Source organism: Gavia stellata, chromosome 2 (genome assembly GCF_030936135.1).
Source record: "Gavia stellata isolate bGavSte3 chromosome 2, bGavSte3.hap2, whole genome shotgun sequence".
In the NCBI taxonomy this organism is placed as follows: domain Eukaryota; kingdom Metazoa; phylum Chordata; class Aves; order Gaviiformes; family Gaviidae; genus Gavia; species Gavia stellata.
This window is the reverse complement of record NC_082595.1, coordinates 4267027-4285834: the sequence shown is the minus strand read 5'-3', so window position 1 is coordinate 4285834 and position 18808 is coordinate 4267027. Positions and strand designations below refer to the sequence as shown.

The following is an 18808-nucleotide window of genomic DNA, read 5'->3' as shown; positions in this document are numbered from 1 at the left end:
GAGAAAAGCTGATACAACATACTGCTTTGAGTCCACATTTTCCTACAACTATAAAATAAAGAGGCAAAGCAGAAAAACAGACGTGATGGGAAGTATGGAGGAGACTGGTAACCTGCTTGGATTTGTAGAAGATGTGTGTAAAAATAAAATTGACACTGCCAGTTAGCATGCCAAGGTGCTTGCAGAATGTTCTTAAGCGCTGTCCTGTTCATTGCCCTGCCTGCTGCAGCCAGCCCTCCCTTTCCATCACCACCAGCAGTGCTCCTGCCGTATACCTCCTGTTCCCCTAATAATATCTAATTCAGGCTTCTATTCTCTTTCCCAAAAACAGCACTACTGTATAAAGCAACTGTGCATTGGAGTTCCCTATCATACCACAAAACTACAGAACTCTCCTCCCCTCCCACACCCCAAGTCTGCCTCTGCCACTGGAGATGTGAACTTCTCTGACTAAAACCAAGGAAAGACAAAGCATTCCCCCCACTCCTTAATCAGACTCCTCAGCACCTACAACCATGAGGTACTTCTACGGCTCTTCCCTTATCTGCATTCTACATAGATGCTTGTTTGTGGCAACGTCCTACCTCCTTGATGACCTTCTCTTCCACATTCAATGTAAACTAACAAAAAACAAAAACAAAAGAGGTGGTAACAGTGGCTAACTGTGTTTAAAAAACTGTACACACTCTTACAAGAGTAGCTGAAAACAAAGCTGAAAACAAAGCTAAAATGTAGAAGTTGCCATTAATCAGGGTCTGGGGAGTTGCAACAGGGCAGTCAGGCTACTTATCAAGTGACTAAATAAGTATATTGCAAAATACTTACCAATTCAAGTGTGCATTTCTTACCTGAAAAAGGTTGAGGGCTTGAACAGCTGCATTATCTAGAACCATATATTGACTGAGATCAAAAGTAGTAAGTTCAAATTGTCCAAAATTAGACTCATCTGACAGCAACTCTAAAAACTTGATAATGGCCGACAAAGACGAAACGGCAACCTGAAGTTTAAAAACAAAACAAAACACACCACAAACAAAACACTGCTGAATCGGGGAGTATTTGATAAATGCCCCTAGCGAATTACAATCGGGGAAGCCTTTGAGCCATGTCAATTCCAGCAGGGCTATGAGAGACTCATCCTGTTTGACAAGCCTTCATTTTCATAGGGACATTCTATGGCACTGCAGCGTCTTTCTAGGTAGGTGCAAGAACAACAAACTAGACATTTGCATAATCTGATATGCAAAATGTGAAGTGCACGCCTTGCCAGCTTTCCAAAGCTGTTACCAGGATGTTTCTGTCTCAGGAACACAAACAAGTTATTGCAGATAAAAGAGATATCACGGATCATCTTGGGACATGGTTTCAGGGTTAGTTTTCAACCAGAACAAGGATCTGATCTGACTCACTGCATGGCGTTACAAACGCCAGTGCCAGCACAAAAGAGAGGCACCAGCATGACTGACTTGTTCAGCTGCAACACACTTCAAGCAATTTTAACCTGTGACGAAATCACCCATTAAGGGAGAATAACTCTGTACCTTACACCTGCAGTGAGCATCAGCAGCGAAGGGCATTTTAAAACATGTTTATCTCAAGCAAATTACCTCTTGTTTGCAGCTAAGATCAAACACGTTCAGTTCACACGCAGGCGCTAGATCGAATGCTTGAGCCACAAAATGATATAAAATACAAAAATACTATCATAAACATTACTTTGTTTTCAAATACCGATTTTCCTGTCATGCAAAATAGTCAAAGTATTGCATGTCAGTCCTTAGGCCAGATAGATTATGAATAGGAAGCACCTCTTGTGCACAGTCTATTTGCTTACCAGAGTTTACTAGTTCAAAAAGGTAAGTGAAGGGTTTTCTCATTTTTTTCCAGGACCCCTGGCATCCAACTTTGACACAGACTCAAGCTCAGCAGAACTGCTGAACACTTCAGCAAGAATATAGCTTAATATACCATGGGTTATACAATACACTTTCCCAGAAGTATAGGAATCCAGCATAAAACAGGACCAGTGAGGACACAGGAGATCAGCTCACAAGTGCACATACCACTCTGCTTCTAAAAAACAGAAGCACTTTAAACATTGCTCTGTGCTCACCTGCTTTTCCATCTCTGGCAAAGCTGCACTATTCATTTGTTCGTCTTTTTTTGATTTTAACAAGCGATTGAGATCCTGAACGATATCTTTTGTTGTGAAATCCGCCTTCTTCCTGTCTGTAATCAGGATTCCTCCCCTCTGAACAACCTGTTGTCCATAAACACACACAGCTATCAATCACTTTCAATATTCAGGGGACAGTTGTCCATCACATAGAAGCAAACTCTGAAGAGATATTTATTTACTGCTAGGTTGCAGAGAGCAGAATGACAGACAACATTTTACCCTTAGAACAGCTTTTGCCGATTAAAATGCAAACGAGCCAAACTACAAACAATACGTTTTGGATGCGTAAATCAAAACTTCGAGTTAACATATTGCTCCTTCATTTTTCCATAAATCATGGAGCCTAGCTAACAAGCTAGAACACAGCTTTTCAGATAAAGTTTTGTCTAACTGTAAGCCACAATGGCTCCCTTACTTGTCGCAGTTTTCCCATCTCTCCTGCAGTCTCTCCTCCTGGAAGCACACACTCCTTTGGTCCTAGCTGAACCAGTAGAGCTTCAAGGTTTGAGAACTGATCGTTATCTGGAAACTCACAGACACTCAATTTTCTCAGCGTAGTGTCGACATACCCCACTCCTACCACTCTTTGTCCATCAGCAGTAGACAGCTTAACCCCCACAACCCCAATGGCCGTTGACATATCATTGTTGGCAAAGAGAACTTCCTCAAACTGGGCAAGATTTCCTGGAGAACCCTATTTAGAAAAGAAATATACTTTTAAAGAGCATGTATATACACACATACTTTTTTTCCTTTGCAAAGGACAACAACTGATAAACTAAGTGCTGAACAGTCCATTAATATAAAATATACAGCTGTTCTAGTTTTTTAACTGTTAAAAATTTACATATCACCTACACAAAGTGAACTACTTCATGTTTCCTCTATTTCCCAACCCATCGCAAAGACACAGACCAAGTTCTTCCAGCCTTAGAGCATTAGAAAATACAGGGATATATAAAAGACCATGTGATTTACTATCATACCACCAATGTCGGCCCCTGAAAATCCCAGAACTCCAAGCTGAGGGGCTCAGGAAGGAGTTATGGTGGTGGCTTTTTTTTTCTTTCATCTCACAATTATAAAGAAAGGTTGAAAATTGTACCTTGTATGCTAAATACCAGTCATTTTCTTTGATAGATTTACTCCCTGCTTTGTTCTTGTAAACTTCAACTCTGTAATGACGAACCAGAAGCAGATCTCTCACAAAAGACTCAAAGTTCATTTTACTAAGCACAACACTCTCAAGCTTCTGAGTTCCTACAAAAAAGGAAAAAAGAAAGTTATGAGATACCTGAATTTGTTCATAAAGTTTATTTTCCGAAATCAAAATCCCCAAGAACAACCTTCAGGAAGGACACTATTCCAGTATCAAAGAAGGAAACAGGGAAAATCCATGAAACAACACAAAACCACAACTGGTTGTGATTCAACCGGTTAATATTAAGAACGAAGAAAGCATACTCTGTACCCAAATAAAAACAATGTTCACTTCCAAATTTCACTAAATCTATATGTGTGTGTATATATATACACACAAAGAGATCTGTTCCTCTCACCCTTCCCCCTCTCTTTACGATATTCTTGATTTGGTTTTCTAATTAATGTTTCACACATTTTAATCTAATGAGCAGTAAAAGCCTGCTACAGGTTTTCCTTCTGGATAACATCTTTTCTTCCCTGGATAAGCCACTTCTGTTGACAGAACAGACTGTCACCCTATTTGCACTCAGAAGATGGCAAAGCACACGTGCCAAGACATTTCCCTTTTATCGCAATATATACTGTAAAAACAACATATTCTCAGAAAAGCTTAAAAGTTTACATTAAAACCTAACTTAGAAAGTGCCTAATTGACAAACTTCTTGCTTCATAAGAGTACAGGCAGATGATACAGTCAAATTTAATTCCATACAGCTGCCAAGAGGAGTGATACCACTTCTACCTCCCCACCTCCTGTGCCACCTCTGGCACCAGCCTAATCACAGAATAAGATACTTCCACTACTAAACAAATTGGGGTTTCAGGGGCGTATATTAAGTTTTCCACCAGATCGGCAAGCGGAATTAACTCAGACTGGTGTCAGATACATGAGGGCTAGAGGACGTATAAAGTAAGCAGAAGCAAGAGATAGGGATTATCACATCCCTCTTTTCAGCAGCATGACTTCATCACATCTGAGGCTCTTCCTCCCTTTACGTGAAAGATGTTAAACAGCAAATTTCCCCGGCCATAAGAACTTATGGGTTTATTTTAAATATGATTTTCTCCTCTTCTTTCCTCAAATCTCTAGTACGACTTTTTTTTGGAAGCAGGTAAAAAACTAATTCCACATAATTAGGTTCTCTTTCCCAGTGCAGAACTGTCCAACAAAACACAATTTTTTTTTTTGGCTGGGAGGACGTAATACCCTAGCAGGGGGCAGCTGAAGCTGATGTGTGCTTTGAAACCACCCTGAGAGCAAAAAATGTCGTTTAATGCTGACTTTTAGTGGGATATGCTAGATAAGGCTTTAAAGGATTTAAAACCGGAGCTGACAGTCACAGGCTTACATCTGTGAAGTGATCACTTCTAAACAGAATACAAAAATAATACTGATGCATGTGTTTCTAGTCTGCAAGTTATATCAAATTCTATGCTTGAAACTATCAAGCTCTACAACTTCTCCACAAGTTGGTTTTTTTGTGAGGGGCTTTTTTGTGGTTTTGCAGAGAGTTTGAGGTTTTTTTGGTTGTTTGTTTTTTTTTTTTACATATTAGCTCATCACTTGCAATAGAAAGTGAAAAGCATATGTCACTCTCTTTTTAATGCCATTGCGTGCACACACACAAAAATTTATTCATAACAAACGGGTTTATTTTGCAAAGTATGAGCCAATAACTGTGCAACATTATGTTCCTCGAGATTAAGGATAATACTAAGGTTTGCCTCTTCTGACAAGATAACTTATCTTGACACTTTGACATCTGACATCTGCAAGCTCCACCATCTTATACCAAAAGATAAATAAAAAGCAACAGGGGGTGGATGGAAGAGAAAATCTTACACGATACAGAATTAAATGTTATTTACTTCTGCATGCCATCGTTACACAAGCGTGACGTTACCACTGTTTACCCATCACCTGCACCACAGAACCGCATGAGCCCCGTCCTCAATTATCACGGAAAACACCACGCAATCATTTTCACAAACGGACATCTACCAACACGCTGGAAGAACGTTATTAACTGCTGCGAGCCCACGCAACATGTCGCGTCCAACTAACTGTCCACATCCGAGAGTCCTGCAGCATGAGCGTATGCGACGAGAAGCATCTACTCAGAACTGCGCTTTCTGCTGCGGATACCCTCCTGCGTTTGTACACCGACATCTGTCACACGCGTCCTCCTCGGAAGGGCTACTAATAACCATTTCAAAGCTGCGAGAGGCTGAAGAAGAAAGATTTGCCTTCAGTTACGCTCGCTTCCAAGCCACAATGGCTCAGAGCGGGACGTGGAAAGCCGGAGGCCTCTTCAGACCTCCCTCCCCACGTTTATCCGGGCAGAGAACCACAGCACGTACGGCCCAGCCATGCCCGGGTGCCGCAGGCCTCAGCAGCCCGCTGCCTGCCAGCGGCCCCGCCGGGGCCCAGGGCGGGAAGGCACCAGCCGCACCTCACGCTCCCTCACCCTGACGAGGTCCCCATCTGGGAAAAACGGCGCCGCGGGGGTGCTCAGGCCCAAGGCAGCCACGAAACACCAGGGCTGAAGGCGGAAAGAGGCAGCGTCCCGCCGCGAGGCCCTGCCCTTGACAACACGCCGCTGCCTCAGCGCCTACCGGGGGCCGCCGCCGCGCCGCGGGCGGCCCCCCCGCTCCCCTCCCGCCAGCCGGCGCCTGCCCCGCCGCAGGGAGGCCCCCGGGGGGCCGAGCCCAACCCGCCGCCCCTCAGGCCCGGCCTCCCCCGGACCCACCCGGTGCCCCCGCCAGCTGGCGGATGACGGCGCGGGTGCGGAAGAGCTCGCGGGCGGCCAGCCGCGCGTCCGCGCCGTGCGCCGTGTAGTAGTCGCCGCGCTCGAAGAAGCGCACGGTGGTGTCGGGCTTCTCGGGCAGCGAGAGCACGGCGCGCACGAAGCCCGCCTCGGCCCCCGCGCCCTCCGGCCACACCGCCTCCCGCGGCGGCTCCACCGCCATGCTGCCGCCTCCCGCCAAGGGCCGCCGCGCGCGCACCGACCCGCCGCGCACGCGCGCCAGCGGCGCCACCCAATGGCTGCGGGGCCTGCGCTGCGCGTCACGCCCGCCCCGCCCCTATAGGGCGCCCCGGAGCGCCGTGGCGGGCGGCCGCCTGCGTTGCAGGGGCGGGGCGGGCTGGGCCTTCCCGCGCGCCGTACGCTGCCATGGCAACGCCGGGGGGCGGGCAGAGGCCGCAGGCTGCTGCCGCCGGGGCCCGCCGCTCCCTCTCGGTGGTCGCCGGTGAGGCGGGCAGGGCCGGGGGCGCGGCGCCAGGGCTGGGTGCTGCCTTCCTCTCAGCGCCGAGGCCCAGGCGGTGATAGGAGTTGCGTGTTTGCGTACAACTCCGCGTCAAAGGCGAAGAACGCGGGCCTCGTTCGCGCAGGCAGGCCGTCATCGAAGCTCTTCCCAGAAGAGGAGGGGAGCCCCGGGCAGCCGTGCTGAGGTGGTGGCTCCGCTTACTCCGTGAGGAGGAGAGCGGCCTGCGGACCGGGAGAGCGGAGGCCCGTGGGGCTCAGCGTGCTGAGGGGCTTCGTGGGCTGCCAGACGGCAAATGGCAGCCTGCATGCAGGCCGGGAGGCAGAAGGCTGGGGGGTGATGGGCCTTCCTCTGCTTACAGGGGGAATGGTGTCCCCACATGCCCCCTCGGGCAAAGAGAAGGCGACTCTCACCCCCCTTAGGGGAGGGGTCACTCCTCCCAGGCAGCACAAGGAAAGACATGGCAAAAAAGAACCCCAAAACCTGACCCCCACTTACACACTGGGGTCACCCAGCTCAAGGACAGAAAGGGCGCTGATTGCCTGCGGTGCTCGGAGGGATGCTGAGCCCTGGCTACAGGGTGGGCCCCGTGCCCAGAGCGCTGCAGTTTTTTGATTTTTCATTATCTTTTCCTTGCACTGTCCTAAGCATTTTTTTTTTTTTTCTTTTTCCGTCTGTTGTAAAGACACAAATAGAAACTGCATAGCTGACAATCTTTCATTTAGTGATTATTGTTTAATGGGAAATCCCAGGTTTCATCAGCTAAATCAAGTCTTCATGGAAACTCCTCGTCTCACGTCACTTTTCTTTTTTTGAGTCAGTTCTAAATCATGAGTCTTGTGCCCCAATTCAGCTGTCTGCACCCCATCACCTACAGATAAAACATGTCTTAGATTTTACACGCCTTAGCATTTCTTGCATAAATGCTTAACCCTTCTGTTTTGTGTACCTTGATGCTTCAGAACGTCCCCTTGTCTGTGTCCCATTGCTTTCTCTCTCCGTTCTACCGTATGTTGCCTCAGCTTCTCCAACCTCACCTCCCACCCTTCCTTCCTCCCGGCCTGCCCCTGGTCCCAGCTATGGAAAGCTTTTGGGACCTCTTTCCCTAGATTTCTCACCTGACTTCTCTCTTCTTTCCACTCGGTGAATCAATGTGCTGATCTTTAATATTTCTTGGTGCCAATAGGTGCTTTCCAAAAGGCCTTCAGAGGCCCACATAAGGACTACGTCAGGTTTTCACACTAAACTATCCTTTTCCCTCTGGGGCCACCCTGATGCCTCAGTTTGAAGGTGTTGCCATGTGCTGGCTGTCCCTCCACAGGGAAGGCTTTGTTGTCCCCACCTCTGCCCCGTTCCTGCCCAGTGTCACCCTGGGCTGCCTGTCCCCATCTCAGCCTTCCCCACCCAAACCCCAGTCCTGCACCCCTGAGGTAACACAGCTTTTCCAGAAAAGGTCTTCAAAGCCCTTTTCCAAACACACTCGCTGAAGGATCACGGGTGGTTCTTGTGGAGAAGAGAAAGTCCAATCTGCCTTCATTTGACTTAGGAAGGAAGAAGCAAAGAGCTTTGACAGCTTTGTAGCTGCCCCAAATCTTATCTCCACAACGGTTGTAAAAATGACATCGCTCTGGCAGGGCAGTTGGATTTATTTTCAGTATAACTAAGTGCACTTTTCCTAACCTTATTTTCGGAAGTGGCTAAACTATCTGGTCTGATACTTCCCGCCGCCAAAAGTGTTTGCTTGCGGCAGTACTCACGTAGGAAAACTCAGCCTAAATAATTGTCATTTAGCAAATACATAACCTTCTGAAGGCACTCATAATGTCAGGCAACCTTGCCAAGAGGTGATAATACCAGCTCAGCCCAAAATACACATTATGAATAGCTGGGAGTGCTTGTCTTTGTACACACCAATGACTAAAGATAAGGCAGAAGATGGGACAAGAAGGAAAAAAGTGTCCTGTACAAACAGCTGGAGGGGAGGTGGGCTCCGGGGGGACCTCATTAACACCTTCAAAAGAGATAAAATAATGTCTGCTAAGCTGGAATTGCTGCATGTTGCAGTGCTTCCTTCTCTCTCCTCTGGGCTGGTTACACCTCTCCATGCAGCACTTTGCTCCAGGCAGTTCTGCTGAGCTGCAGGCTCCCATTTACAGAAAGCCACCACCCAAACCGACCGCTAACGCTCTCAGCGTCGTGACCGCAGTCCATGAAAAACACTTATGTCGTGACATCTTTTGTGCAAAATACCACCGGATCGATCGCCTTTCCTCTGAGCTTCTGCCGTTCTCTTTACCCCATCTATTCCTCCAGGGCCAGCTCGGTGCGCCAGCAGACCCGCACAGGACTAACTCTGAGTGGGGACCGTCTCCCTGTTTGCCAGGCTTGGTTGCTTCACCGTGCTGCTGCTAACAGAGTGCTTCCTGCTTTCTACCTTCTGGAACGAGAAGATGGCTGTAATTGCTACACACATGGCAGACGGGAAATGGATGCTAATCAAGACTTTAATTAATTCTGTTGTCTTCTTATGCATAACTAGCATACACACAAAAGTTGCAATGGCTTTTCAGTTAAGAAAAATGTGTGTCCTTTAACCACTCTACAGAAAAAAAAGAAAAAATCCTTTTTCACCAAAGTGTAATTAGTATTCAAGCGTGATCAGTGGCAGCTCTAATGCTTTTGGGGAATGCCACCACAAAATTTTGCGTTAGACTGGTGTGTGTGTATGTATGTATAATGCAGCAGAGACTTAAGATAATATTAACAAGATAAGGATATTTACTTAATGTAAGTTTGAAAACAGAAAATGTGGCTGTTGCCTTGTAAAGGGCCTTTTAACTTTCTTGTACGCGCTTTTTTCGCTCAGATCAATTTGGCACAGCCATGCTCTACTTTGTAGGCACCTGAGCGCACAAGGATTCTGCAGTGCATTTAGGGGTTAGGAGAGAAAAAAACCACTTCTTACCTGTATCAAGTTTTTACATGCTCTAACCTGGTAAGCGTTGCTTCTAACGTTACACACCACATCCTTTTTATCTACCACCCTCTCCCTTGCATACGTTTGCCACTGCATGTCACTGCTAAGACAAGGAGGACAAAGATTTTTAGCAAAGCTGGTGTAACTCTGTGGGGATGGGCCCAACTATCCCCGACATACAAGCCATCCCTACAGCGTGCCTGCCTGCCCGTATGCCCAGCCACGGACCTTTGTAATTAATACAGGACTGCAGCCTCTCCTGGGAGTTGCTAGAATTCAGTAACTAGCAGTTGTAAAGTTGGGGCAGCAGAGCTGCAAGTATTTTTAGTTTCCTAGAACATTTTTTTGGGCTATTTCAAGCAGTCTGTAATCCAAAGTCACTGTATATTCTGGCAATCAAAGTCCAGCGGGTGAGGATATGAACAAACATGGTTCGCAAACAATGTTATTTCTCTTACCAAACTTACTATGATTGTTCAGGAGCGTAATGAGCATGCCAGTGTCAACAGACCCTACGTACGCAACACTCCGACCATTCATTTTGTAGTTGTAGAAACGATGCTTAGGGATTACTTAGGTCTTTGGAAAAAAGTTTTACAGACTTTATTGGTCATGCTCGTTATTTACATATCCTCTTCTAAAAAGTCTCTCATTGTCTTTGCATAAACATTTATTTAATTTAGCTCAGCAGTAATAATAACTAATATATATGCTAGTGTAATAATTCATAAGGAAGGAATAGATTTGCACTTGCCTGTACAAACACTATTTTCCCACGTTGTACATAGGCACTAAGATGAATATTGTTACTAGGGTTTCTTGTACAGTTTGTGTCCATCCCCCTCTGTAAAAAAGATCTTTTATTCAGTCTCAAATTATGTAATAAATCTTCAGTCTGCCCTTCGTATCCTTTATCACAATTGACATTACATTAGAAGAGAGGGAACGTGGTATCGCAGCTTTGTGTAGAACTTCAGATTTAAAAAACATGCTCCTTCACAGAAGGAAGTTAATGAATTAGGCAAATGGAAGCATTAAAATATTTACCTTGTCAAAAATTCATGCAGTGACCAATACTCTCTTACTAAGTTCTGTTGGTTTGTTTCTTTCACAGGAAACGTGCTTTTTAACTTTGCTGAATGCTTTCAAAGTATTAAAATAGAGAACACTTAGTATTTTGATATTTAATACCGTTTTATTTTTCAACAGCAATCATTTTTGCCAGCAGTTCAAAACTGCTCTGTATATGAGAAGAAACATCACACCCATGTGTGGAGAGTTGACACCATCTGATAGGAGCTTTTTTTTGTTTTAATTTCAGCACATTAGTCTCCTCTAGCTGTAAAAAACTATAAAACACAATAAAGCTGCAGGATGCTGATACACTAGTTTCTCAACTCTTGTCCTCCTCATCCTTTTCCATTTCCCCATAAATACACACTTTTCTGCGGCTGGACTGTTGCACAAGTGCAGTGTTTAGTAAACAAAACAGAACAAAACCAAACCCAATATAAAGGTCAATAAAACTATTTAGAAAAGGAAACCAGGGAAAAACCAATTACTGACCACTATTTTGAGAGCTGAGCAGCAGCATGTTTGTACCGTAGTAACTGAGTTTAGAAACAGCTCTAGTACAATCTCTTCAATTGTGGATTTAGTTAAACTGTCTTCTATTTTTGAATTGATTTCTGTAAACTGGTGTTTTCCTGACCCCTGCGGTTTCAGTCAAATTTGACAAGAGGACCATATTAGAGACACTAAGCTTGTGCAAGTATCTAACATGAAAAGCTCCATTAGGTAGAAAAATTGAAAAGTATCTAAATGCCGCCTTATACTGTGGGAAAAGGAGGGAGAAAACAATTTTCAAACAAACCGACTGGGCCAAGGTCCAGGCCACACAGCAGGTACACACCAGCCAGTCGAGTCAGCACATGTGTAGCTCCAGCCCAGCCACAGCCCATGACATCTCTTTCCATACCACAGGCCAAAAACAAAGCATGAAATGGGGATAGGGAGGGTAGGCAGAGGAGGAGGAGGGAAAACAATAGCGTTATTGTCTTGGGGAGAAGAAAGGAATGGCAAGGATACCATATTGCAGGCATTTAAGAAAGTATAGGCTCTGGAGAGCGAAGAATTGGGAAGACAGCAATACGCGGGACTCGGCAAAAGGCAAGCTTACCGAAAAGTAGGCTTCGTTTGTTTAACAGCTTACAAAATTGTATGAAATTCAGCATACCTCAGCAGACTGTGTGCATACCTGGGGAGAAAGGGAGTGGCACATACTGGCAGAGGGAGAGACTGCCCTACAGAAGTTGTCACTGAAAAAGCGCCCGAAACAGCTGCAAAGCACTCTGGTCAGTTCCCTGCTTCAGGATTTTTGTGCTTAGCAGGAGCAGCAACTTGACAGAGCAAACCGATGCACACATCTCCACCTCCCAAAACATACTGCAGTCTCAAGATTAATTTGGCAAAACCTGGGGGCTGCAGCAGCTCAGCGCACACGTCTAAGTTCATAGCACCAGATGTTGGAAGACCCAAGGGAACAGTCGCTGCCTACATTTCAACATCCAACACAGTAACACATGCGTGTCGGCCACCACCTTGTTCAAAGGCAGAGCTATACTGCTGACCTGGGACATCAGAGGCACCTTCAACACAGTCCAGTAACTTCCCTGTTGCATTTAGCAGACGCACACAAGCTCTCTAATGGGGTGTTTCACATTTAATTCTATGAACACATACCCTCTCAGTCATTTATCCTACTTTTCCTGTTTTAGGGAGGGGGGATCAAAACAAACATCGCATTAGTAATAAGATTTGTCATTCAGTCCCTTATCTTGTATCTCATTATTTCTCTGGCAACAGGAGTTACAGCATTTCCTTTATAAATCAGATATGCTGGCTGGACTATACATGTTTACTTGCTAGCCAATATACATTACAGAGATTACTGACTGCCACAGCAAGCTCTTTTATCTGAAGCTCTGGGAGGTGGTCAGCCTCCGTGACAGAGAACAGTAATAACAGCAAAAATAGATTGTAGCTGTGCAACAACTCCACAACAGAGAGCTATGCAAATCACGGTCATGCTGCAAGAGCTCTTCCCCAGCTCCCGCGTCAGAGGCCGAGGCTACCCACCCCCAACCCTACCCTAGCGCTGTTCTAGATCGGAGGCTTGTTTTATTATAAATACTTAACATAGCATTTGAAAGAGCAGTCTATGCATTCCTGAAATTGCTACCTTCACAGCATGTTTATTTTTTTATACAAACAATCCATATTTTATCATTTTACTCCTGTTGCACATTAAGAGAGGAAAATAGGATAAAGCATACTTTCCACAGCTTGAAGAAAAAAACCATCACGCTAGTGAGATATTAGATGGCTAATACAAACTTTGTTAATTGGAGTTCTAGAATATTTTCACCTATGCTGACGTTGCTTGCTTTAAGGAAATATTACACTGCTGAATTTGTAAGCACAATAACTTAGCAGATCATCATTTCAACATGGAAGAATTAGAAGCCCGTTTCAAAGTTTTATTAATTCAAGTCATAAAAAAGTTACAGCAACTTCAAATATGTACAAACAGCCATAAAAACGTCATGTTCAGTTATACAGGAGACAGTCTCCTTACAACATGGCTACAAAAATCATTATTTTTAATAAACCTCCCATGAGGGTAAAATAACCATTTAAGCATGTATGCTCCAAAACCCTAGTAACAGCAGTTGTCAACTCATTTCATCATCATAAAAAAATAAAATCAGGGAGCAATAGTTAAGTTTGACTTGAGTAAGGTGGGGCATTTAAGGTTTAACTCTCAACAAATAGTAAAGTAGTAGCACAGTTACCAGCCTTGGCTGTTAAGAGTTTTAACAATCATTAAGTGAGCGTAATTGCCTCCCTTTCAGGAGGAACCTTCAGAGTTAAGATCCATGCCTCCAATGTTTCTGTTGTCATCTTCTTTGAATCTTACTCTGTCCTCAGCCGATTTAATTACGCGTTCAGCCCTCTATGCATTTCATTCATTTCCTTTACCTGGAGGGGAGGAGGTAGAGGGAGATCAACATTTGTGCTACTTCTCAACATAAGACTCAAGAAGTCAATAGGACTTAACAACCCAGATTTTAATTAGCAAAGGGATTCGGTGTAACACTAACAGAATCAGACATGCCGGAGACCACTGTAACGCTTCAGCTTTATTATTTTAAAAAAACCCACAGCACTCTTCAGTGCTGTAGGGAGCCGACTCGACTATTGAGCTACAACACCCTCTGCATTCTTTTACAGAAGGCTCCACCCTTGGGGTGAAGCACCGTGCACGAGGTACCATTTGTTAGTATTCCATTGGAAAGTAGGTCTTCAATACAAACTGCAAGGTCCATGCAAATACCTCAGGTAAAGGCCTTTCCTGACAGAACAAGACTATCAGTACTTCCTGTGGATTGTATAGCCCTTGCTATAGATATGTAAAACCAGTACTTGCTGTCAGCACCGCCCCCCACCCCTGGGAAACGCAGCAGATCACCAGTTGCCTTTCAAACTAGAGGAAAAGTAGTTACAGAATTTGAATACTTTCAGTCTCCTTGAACGTATCTGAAGCACCCAAAGCAAGCTTTTAACCTACAGCAAACTGAGGAGTTTCTGGATTCTGGCCAACCTCCTTCCCGCACATACACCATCAACAGAAATTAATTACCTCTGCCTTCACGTACTTCCCTTTCCTCCTCCTTGTGAAGACCTGTAAGAGAAGGACAGAATAATTGTGAAGTTTTCCTTAAGTCTTGACTTACACATAACTTTATCTGGTTGTGACTTTAAAACTCCAAACTTGAAGCTGTCCCTTCCCCATCCTTCCCAAGCAGGGTACATGAGAGGCTGGCTGTTGCTCTCCACTACTTTAAACCAGGAGGCAAGACAGGTACTTTCTTCACCGCAGTGAGTTTTTCCTAATACTTTCATTTTCCAAGCAACACCCTTCAGTTGTAACATGGAACAGTGTCAGTATGTCCATCACCTCTTGCCCACCTCCCAAGGCTCAAAAAAAAGCCAGTTTACAGAGGAAGACTGTTTCCATCCGAGTCCAATTACCCCAGTATGCTTTTATTTCCTAAATTACACCGTTTCTCATTCTGCTTGGCAGCTTTATTATCACTTACCAGAACAACAATGCCAGCAACTATCGCTACTATTACTACTACAATGACAGCAATGAGGCCAGGAGTCAGCGACTTCATGGAAAACTCCGGTGCTATTTCATCAACGTAGTAAACCACAGTCTTCTCAAAACGCAACATTTCATTATCAATGCTCATGTTTAGTTTGTTACCATGAAAGATGGAGTCACCTTTTACCTAAGAATAGATAGGAAAAAAGAGACTTGCTAGTTCACGTTGTAATAGGCATTCATCCAGGCACTGCAATAGCAGTAATTTATCTTGCTTTAGCCAGTCCCAGACTGCTAAATACAATGCCAGGCACACATCTAGTCTTCAGCGGACTTTACCCATGACACACTTACATCTTTTTCAAAATAGTAGGCCACATCAGCTATATCCACTTCTCCAGAAGATTTGTCCGAGGAATTTTGCTTCAAATCAATAGTAATGTAAGGTTTTTCATACTGGGAAAAAAATAATATAGTACTGAATTAAGAAGGGGCTAGTTTAGATGCAACTATCAAATACACACCAAAATATTACGATCCAACTTGTGAACTCACATCCTGAATCAAGTTTCTGGTACCTGTTCTCAAGGCAACTGTTTACATTATGATTCGAATTCCACTTTTTTAGTGAAGCAAAGCAAGAATTCATCTGCAGACTGAGGGCAGCAATATGTAATTTCTCAGTATTTCAGTTCAGATACAGCTATTTGCTAGCTGCTCAGTAAATGACACTATTTTGAGAGCTTTTAATAAGACTCATGTGGTACGGCATGAGTCAAATAAGAGCTTTCAAAGTTATTCACAGCAAAATAAAATTCTGATACTTTACTAAAAAATTATGTGCCTCTTACCAGAACTCTACTTATATAGCGTCCATCCAGCATGTAACGATTGGTAATTGTTTCCGTGAAGAACCTGTAAGGATATTAAAGCCATAGCTGTTGAAAACCATACTATTTTATGCATCTATTTTCAGAAGCAGGGAAGACTAGCATAATTGTTTTTTTCCTGCAATCTCTCTTGTGATGGGTTGATGGCAATTGGCAGCTAAATCCTCACCTAGTCTCTCACTCACTTCCTCCTAGCAGGATCGGGAAAAGAATCAGAACGGCAAAAGCAAGAAAAAAACCCCTCATGGATCAAGACAAAGACAGTCTAATAAGTGAAAGGGTTGGGTGGGGGAAATAAAAAAACCCAAGCGATGCAAAAGCAATCACTCACCACTAGCAGATGGAAGCCCAGCCAATCTCCAAGCAATGGCCTCTTGGGAAAAACTTCCCCCCCCCAATTTATTGCTGAGCATGACGTTAGACAATACGGGGTATCTCTGTGGTCAATTTGGGTCAGCTGTCTCTGCTGTGTCCCCTCCCGACTGCCTGCCCATGGCCAACCGACTCACTGGGGCAGCAGAGTGAGAGACTGAGGCGGCCCCGATGTAAGCACTGTTCAGCAACAGCTAAAATGCCCGTGACTTATTAAGTGTTTTGGTCACCAGTTTAAAACACAGCACTGTACCGATTGCCACCAAGAAAATTAACTCCATCCCAACCAAACCCAGTACACTCTCATTAAATTATACTAGAGCTCTGTTAGGAATTAACAGTGAAGATGCACTTACTGAAAAAAAACCCACATGCATCACTACAGTATTTGAGAGAAGAGTACGAACAGTTTTGGAAGTTCAGAAGAGGAGCTAGAGAGTAGCAGCTTCTGTTGCAGGGGAGGGGGATCTAATAGCTACAAACACATTTTTCTTGCTATATGACCTCTGACAGCGAGAAGCAGGACTTTATTTTAGCCAAAAAAATATCTAAACTGTTGGTTTTCTCCTGATGCTTCTATGCAGTCCCTCTGCCATCTTTGTCAGTTTACTTTTTGGGCAGTTTCACCTTATTGCCTTCCACTTCCTTCAGTATATTAACTTGATTAAAAAAAGTGGCAATCAATTTTAAAATGGAAGTGAACCCTATCAGCAGTTTATTTCCAATAAAAATTAAAGCAATTCTGTGAAGGATCTGTAGGTCACTTCTAAGACGCCTTACAAAAGAGTTCACAGGTTTGCCAATGCTTTTAAACGCTTTACTGTTTAGAAGTACACTAGATATCTAGTAGTGCATGCAGACATTGCCATGACATCTTACTATCATCACTTACTTCTTTAAAGATTCACTGTTCAGAGGAGTGTTTCTCTCAGCGTGCTTCATTTCAATGATGATCCAGCTGAAGTAATAGGCAAGTACAATGAATATGCTTAAAGCATGCGCATATAACAACACACACTAAAAATCTAACCCCAGGGAAAAAAACAGTGCAGTGAGAAAAACAAAGAAACCCCCCCTCCAAACCCCTTCAATGTCTCCTTGTTACTTCAGGAAAAAAAGCAGTAATCAAATATTTATTGCTTCATCTTCCTTCATCCCCAGCACATCATTCATGCAGATAAATCCTCTACAAGGCAGCACCTAATACGAGAACCCTTTCATGTCACAGCACACCCTCTTGAAAGACTTACATCGTTCTGACTAATTGATTGCACTTCAAGTCTGCATCGTGTTTGTCGGTTCTTCTCACACCAGCTGTATTCACACACCAACAGGTGGTTCCGTTGCACTGCTTCGCCTTGAAAACACCAGTGTTTTCACACTCGGGGTCATAAAGGCCATCAGTATCTTCAAACGCATCTTTTGGTTTCTCCCGACGACCTGATTTTGAGCCTGTCATTTCTGCTTTCATCAACAGGCATTTTGAAGTCACTAAAAATAACCAGAAAGTCACGTTAGGCAGCATCGGACCATGCATGTTCAAGACAGAGCTCTTAAGTCTGTAAAAGCACAAGATTACATCAGAAGCAACCAGATTTGAAGCCATTACAAGGAAGAGCGGGTGTCTAACATGTAGCTGGCGCGTAAAGTCAACGCAACTGGGGTACGCCAGGTTCCCAAGGCAAAGGCACCAGAAATCCAGCCACCTTCCATCTCTTCCAGCAAGAGGATCATTGACAGCCTAGCCGAGCTCAAACCAAGAGCGAGGTCCCCAGACAAGGCTCTTTCACCTCTGGATTTGTAGAAAAGTCACGATACGTGCTTACAAGGAAGTTAAAATCAGTATTTGAGAAATCCTTGCCGTTAGAGGCCGAATATCAAGGAGGACGGGGGAGCCTGCACCGGTGCAAGCGCACGCACATCCACGCAAGTTACGCGGGAGGAATCCTCAACGCTTATCTTCCATCGCCAGTTGACCTGGAAGAAGCTTTCCTTCCTCGCTACCATTATTTGCCGGGAGCTCAAGTCATTTTGACTTATCCCCCCGGGGCCAGCCGGCACTCCTCCTTGCCGCCCCACGCCCAAGCCAAGCCGCAGCCGACCCGCGTGCTTTACTCACGAGTGTCGCAGTTCACAGACAGGCCGGAGCCGACCGAGTCGCACCAGCAGACGCCGTTGGCCACCCTGCAGTTGGTGACACGCTTGTTCTTCTCGCAGACGCACGCTGGAAGAGAAGAACGGCTATAGGCGCGGAGGGCCCCCGGGCAGGCAGCGGGGCACCCCGGGCAGGGGGGGAGCGACAAAGCCGCCCCTCACCGGCCGGGTGGGGGGTACCCGTACCACGGCCCTTCCCCACCTCGCCACCCGCCCTTCCCTCCAGAAGGGCGAGGACTTCCTCCGCGACCCTCGGGCTCCCCGAGGGCCCTTCCCGCGGGCTGCCGGGCCCCTGCGGCCGGGGACAAAGGGGGGCGGAGGCCGGGCGCCCCTCCTCACCTCCCCACCCGCCCGCGGCTCCGCGCCCCCGGCGGAGGAGGAGGGGGGCGCCATTTTGTAGCGCCGCGCGGAGCGGGGCGCCCCTCGGGGCGACGCGGCGGGCGAGAGGGGCCGCGGGCGGGGGGGCAGAGGGCGAGGGGAGCCCGGCTGGGAGAGCGGGGCGCAGGGCGGGCGGAGGGGTGCGGGCACTCACGGGCGTGCTGAGAGCTGGCGGCGGCGCAGAACAGCAGCAGGAGCGCAGCCCCCCAGAGCGGCTTCAT

General features: G+C 45.7%; 2 protein-coding genes across 4 annotated transcripts in view; both read right to left on the bottom strand.

The window, feature by feature from the left end:
* MSH2 (mutS homolog 2) overlaps positions 1-6364 on the bottom strand; it is a 56026-nt gene extending 49662 nt beyond the window's left edge. Inside the window, exons 1-5 of one of the 3 annotated variants that reach the window (XM_059835803.1) lie at positions 6133-6364; positions 3285-3439; positions 2595-2873; positions 2114-2260; positions 849-998 (exon numbers count right to left, since the gene is read on the bottom strand). In XM_059835803.1, the coding sequence (XP_059691786.1) occupies positions 849-998; positions 2114-2260; positions 2595-2873; positions 3285-3439; positions 6133-6352 (951 nt within the window). In that variant the 5' untranslated portion in view covers positions 6353-6364. The remainder of the gene's footprint in view (positions 1-848; positions 999-2113; positions 2261-2594; positions 2874-3284; positions 3440-6132) is intronic. The other 2 variants (XM_059835804.1, XM_059835802.1) reach the window with 2 other exon arrangements.
* A 6706-nt stretch (positions 6365-13070) lies between these two features.
* Positions 13071-18808, bottom strand: EPCAM (epithelial cell adhesion molecule). The gene is made up of 9 exons (XM_059835525.1): positions 18742-18808; positions 18175-18279; positions 17306-17546; positions 16948-17013; positions 15645-15708; positions 15148-15249; positions 14786-14980; positions 14326-14367; positions 13071-13664 (listed from the first exon to the last, which is right to left on the bottom strand). The coding sequence occupies exons 1-9, from the start codon at positions 18806-18808 to the stop codon at positions 13623-13625; spliced, it is 924 nt and encodes a 307-aa protein (XP_059691508.1). The 3' UTR covers positions 13071-13622.

Excerpts from the sequence above, each read along its gene's own strand:
- EPCAM (XM_059835525.1), bottom strand. The coding sequence starts at position 18,808 with ATGAAGCCGCTCTGGGGGGCTGCGCTCCTGCTGCTGTTCTGCGCCGCC. Across the intron at positions 18,280-18,741 it reads CGCCAGCTCTCAGCACGCCC|CGTGCGTCTGCGAGAAGAAC; the intron begins GTGAGTGCCCGC and ends CTTCTCTTCCAG. Across the intron at positions 17,014-17,305 it reads AATCAATTAGTCAGAACGAT|CTGGATCATCATTGAAATGA; the intron begins GTAAGTCTTTCA and ends CTATTACTTCAG.